We start from the raw sequence: 4,594 nt of genomic DNA, 5'->3' as shown, positions 1-4,594 counted from the left end.
TTTGTCTGATATCTATCTGAAACCAGAGAAATGAAATATTATGCTTTCCTATATCACTTGCTGCTGGTACAAGTAGAGGAAGCTATCCTAGGAGATAGTTTGTAACAGGGGTTCTCTCCTGATGAAGGTAGAGTAAAAGTTCCAACATTTCTATGTCTAAATACACTAAAGAAATGAGAAAATCACAGATGGGTTCCTTCAGAAAAACTGTCACCACCACAATAGCAGCAACAAGGCTTGACTTCCTCAAGCCCCTAAATAATCTAACACCCACAGACTTCTATTCTGCCATTAGAATGAACACGGTGGCTGTTTGTTTTCGGTTTTGGTTTTGTACTTTAATCCTTGGACAGTCAAAATTGGTTTCAAATAAATATGAAATATAAATGTGTGTGAATATAAATGAAAATTTAAAAAAAGATGGTTAAGTCTTCTAAGTGAGCACAAGCTAGAGCAATCCATGTGCACCAAGCCAGGAGATAGAAGCTCTTTAAAGGAGTCCTCAAACAGCATGAAGAAACAGTCACAGACCCATGAGCTCAACAAAGAATTCCATGAAAGGAACTGAGAACCAGGAGACAGCAACAATGTACTTACATATAATAAATAAATCTTTAAAAGAAAGACACAAGAGCAGAAAACCTTGAGAACAAATTACTGCAATTCATAACCTGTCAAATCCAAGCCAGGGTGTTTCAGACAGTCAAAAAAACTCACAATAATTAATAACATCTCTACACAGTTCAAAAGACAGTTCGAACTGGCTATGGAATGTGGAGTTCTCTAAAAACAGCTTGGCAAGAAGTAACGAGAGCAGTGTACAAAGCTTTACTGAGTGCCAAACATGGTGACATATTCTATGGAATTCAGGCCAGCCTGGTCTACAGTGAGCTTCAGCCAGCCAGAGCTATAGAAATTCACTCTCAAAACACCCAAAACCAAATCAAAAAACCCCAAAATAACTTATATTGTTACTTACCTCATGATCTTTACCATTTGCTCATGGTAATGCTCCTGTCTCAACGTCTTGAGTGCTGCTGGGATTACAGGCTTGTGCCCCCATCTTGGCCTCCGTTGGCTATTCAGTATCAATTAAGCTATAACCTTAACATATTTCAAAATTTATTTCAACAGAAGTTTAGTTTGAAACAGCATTAGTTCTGAATTAGGAAGTTTAACAGGCAGGCTGGAGGGATGGCTCAGTGGATAAGAGCACTGACTCCTCTTCCAGAGGTTCTGAGTTCAATTCCCAGCAACCACATGGTAGGTGTTTGAAGACAGTGACAGTGTACTCAAAAAGAAGCATAACAGGTGTACTTGAAAAACCATGACTAACGGCCAAAGTTATGATGTAACCAATGAACACAATCTATGCACAAAGTCTACTAAATCATACACATGCAGGTAAATGTCTAGTCTGAAATTCTTCACTATCAACTTTTTGAGCAAATTGTATTTCATAATTCAGAACATTTTGGGTTTCTAAAAAGTAACACAATGTATGTTATCATATCACAAAATAGCATACAAATTAAGCACGCGATTTTAATAGTAAAATATGAATGTTCTGAAGAATGAAATAAAGACTGTAAGAAGCCTCACAGTCTTTTAAAAGATTGTGAATTACAGTAAGATGAAGTACACATGAGCAAGGAAAAGGAAAGTTTATTTAAAAAACTGTGATGGCCTGGTATGGTGGCACATACTTTTATTCCCAGTACTGGGGAGGCAGAAGGTGGTGAGTTCCATGCCAGCCTTATTTATAGAGCTAGTTTTAGGACAGCCAGGGCTACCCACAGAAATCCTATCCTGAAGAGAACCCCAGCCAGCAGGACCACCAATAGACCCAACCCACCCCCCATCATGGAAAAAAAACCAAACCAACCAAACCACCCAAACAGACCACACCTGTAAAATGAAGACAGAACAGATGAGGATCTGAATTTGGATTTCAAGGACCCATGTGAAAAGCTGGGTATAACTGTGCACACCTGTACCTTGCTTCAGATGTGGTAAGTAAATACAGGAGGATAGCTGGTTAGAGGTGGCCAGCCGGCATAGCTTAAAACTACCAAGCTCCAGGTCCAGTGAAAACCCTTGTTATAAGGGAAAATGGCAGAGAAAAATAAAAATTCCTGATATCCTTCTCCTCCCACCCCTGTGTGTGTGTGTGTGTGTGTGTGTGTGTGTGTGTGTGTGTATGCACGTGCTCTGTCTTTTGACTTACTATGTAGTGTTTTTCAGGCTAGTTCACTAAGAATCTTGAAGGCCAGGTGGTGTAATGCATGCCTTTAACACCTAGTACTTGGAAGGCAGAGGCAGGAGGATCTCTGTGAGTTTGATGCTAGTCTCATCTATACAGGACTACATAGGAACCCTGTCTCAGAAAACAAAACAAAACAACAACAAAAACCCCCAAACAACACAAGAACCCGAAGAAGCTTTGTGTATGGTGGTGTATGCCTGAAATCTTGACACTTGAGGCAGTAGACAAGGAGGACCAGGAATTCAAAGTCACTGACCTATGTAATGAATTCAAAGACAGCCTGACCTACAGAAAAGACACTGGTCAAAACCACACAGCTATAAAAACAAAATAGGAGTTAATTTATATATGAATCCTCATTATGCAGCACATAGATGAGTTACATAAGAAATTCTGTAATTTTCTGCTTATATAAATTCTTGAAAAACACAAGAGAATTAACTAAGCTACTTTAACCAAAGGTTTCTAAATAGGACTGTTAATAAGACTGTTAATATAAATCCAAACTGGTAAAGTTAATGAAAATATATTTATTCAAACCTAACTGTAGGATAAACCCAAGCTGAGTTATGTAAACATTAGCCGTACGCTTAATTAGTTCCTTAGTAATAGAATAGTCATATAAAATTTCTCAAAATATAAATTTATACAGTAAAATCTAGCAATTAAAAAGACATAATTTATATATTGAAGACTTTTGTTGTTGTTACAGTAGGATGGATTTATTTCTTAAAGGCCCAGTACAAAAAGTGGTTGAAGAAAGTGACTTTTTAATAAAATATACACCCATAGGGGAAAAAAAGTCCTAATATACTGATATTTAAACAGTAAGAACTTAAGAAAACACTTCAATATCTAGGCACAATTGGTCAAGTATTAATGATAATTTCTGTCATTCCTTTAAAGTTTAAGCCAGCTTTTCAACTTGACTGTTGTTTATGAGCCAGTCTAACACAGAGAAGGCACCTCTCACCCCCTAAGGACCGTTTGAGAGTAACTATTTATAACACTTTAAAGAACACAAGGTTCTATAGGTTATGTACAGTTATTTACATATCCCATTTTAGGTTGAACTAAATTACAATATAGCTATGATTTTCATTTTTACATCTTATGATGGACATGACTTTCAAAGACACCAGAAGACAATCCTCATATAAGCTTTTACATACAAGATTTAAATTAAATGTGCATTGGTCACTAGTATGTGAAAAAGTCTATGAATTAGTGCAATTCTTTGTATCCCCAGTGCTTAGGGAAAGTTTACATATAATCAAGAAATCTCGACTACTACATAACTCAAATTTTTTATGGCTCAATATTCTAACCACTTAATAATGTTCTGTAAAAAATCTCAAAAAGTTGTAAGTGAAGTATCAGAACACTTAATAAATGGTTTATAAAAATCTCTTTAAAACAAAGAGAATAGATGATCAGAATAAAGTATAAAACTTCAGAAATATAGTTTTTACTGAAATTTATGAAGGGTGATAAAATATTGACTCTAGGGGAGAAATCATCAAACTGTTGTTTTCTGATTAGAGATTTTACTAACCAGTTGAAGTGGTTATTATTTTTTTAATTAGTGGCTTATCTAATATTGGCTGAAGGTACTTTAATAAGGATAATCGTCATCTTCCTCCAAAGGAGATGAGAAACTACTCCAGAAGAATAAGCCTCGGGCATCACAGGAAGTCAATGAGGACAGTGTGGGAACATTAAGTTGATTTAAGCTCTATTTTTACACGATATACACATGTACAATATACAGTGTCAACGCTGTACAGTTTTGCAGATTGGGTTTACTTACATTTCTGCGTATATTCTTTTTACCTAAAATACAAATATTCCATGAAAGTCTATTTACAAACTAGGAAGCTGCTTCAGAAACAGCATGTCTCGGATATAAAGTGAAACCTCAGTACAGTCAAAGTGCAGGTCATGTTTGCAGTCTGTCTCTACCCATTTCCTACGCGCAGTTTGAAGAACTAGTTTTAAATATCTACTGGTCTCTATGTCACAATGTTCACTCATCATAATGCAATGATAGCAAGAATTTGTCCACATCCATTCCTGCTGGAAATGAACTAGGTAGCTTCTTTTTCTGTCAAAACAAACAAAAAAGAGAAGGAAAAATGATAAACTCTAGGCCAGAGAATTTTCTTAGCAAATCACCCTAAACATTATATTAGGTTCTTTATTATTATTAAAACTGCATCATTTTTGAGTTTGTTAGAATTAATTCCTATAGGGAAAGACAGACAGGTTTTACTAACCCAATTCAATGTTAGTTTAGGGTAAAAGGCAAAAGGCAAATCTACAGTATAC

At 35.9% G+C, this 4,594-nt stretch overlaps 1 protein-coding gene across 3 annotated transcripts in view; it reads right to left on the bottom strand.

Moving 5' to 3' along the window:
* Positions 1 to 3,007: 3,007 nt before the first annotated feature.
* The window catches only part of NPAT (nuclear protein, coactivator of histone transcription), a 37,067-nt gene continuing 35,480 nt past the window's right edge, over positions 3,008 to 4,594 (bottom strand). For all 3 annotated transcript variants that reach the window (XM_080929956.1, XM_080929958.1, XM_080929957.1), the window contains one exon: positions 3,008 to 4,370. In XM_080929956.1, the coding sequence (XP_080786082.1) occupies positions 4,293 to 4,370 (78 nt within the window). In that variant the 3' untranslated portion in view covers positions 3,008 to 4,292. The remainder of the gene's footprint in view (positions 4,371 to 4,594) is intronic.

The sequence above is a fragment of the Micromys minutus genome (assembly GCF_963924665.1).
Source record: "Micromys minutus genome assembly, chromosome: 16".
Lineage (NCBI taxonomy): Eukaryota > Metazoa > Chordata > Mammalia > Rodentia > Muridae > Micromys > Micromys minutus.
This window is presented reverse-complemented; position numbering and strand designations above follow the sequence as displayed.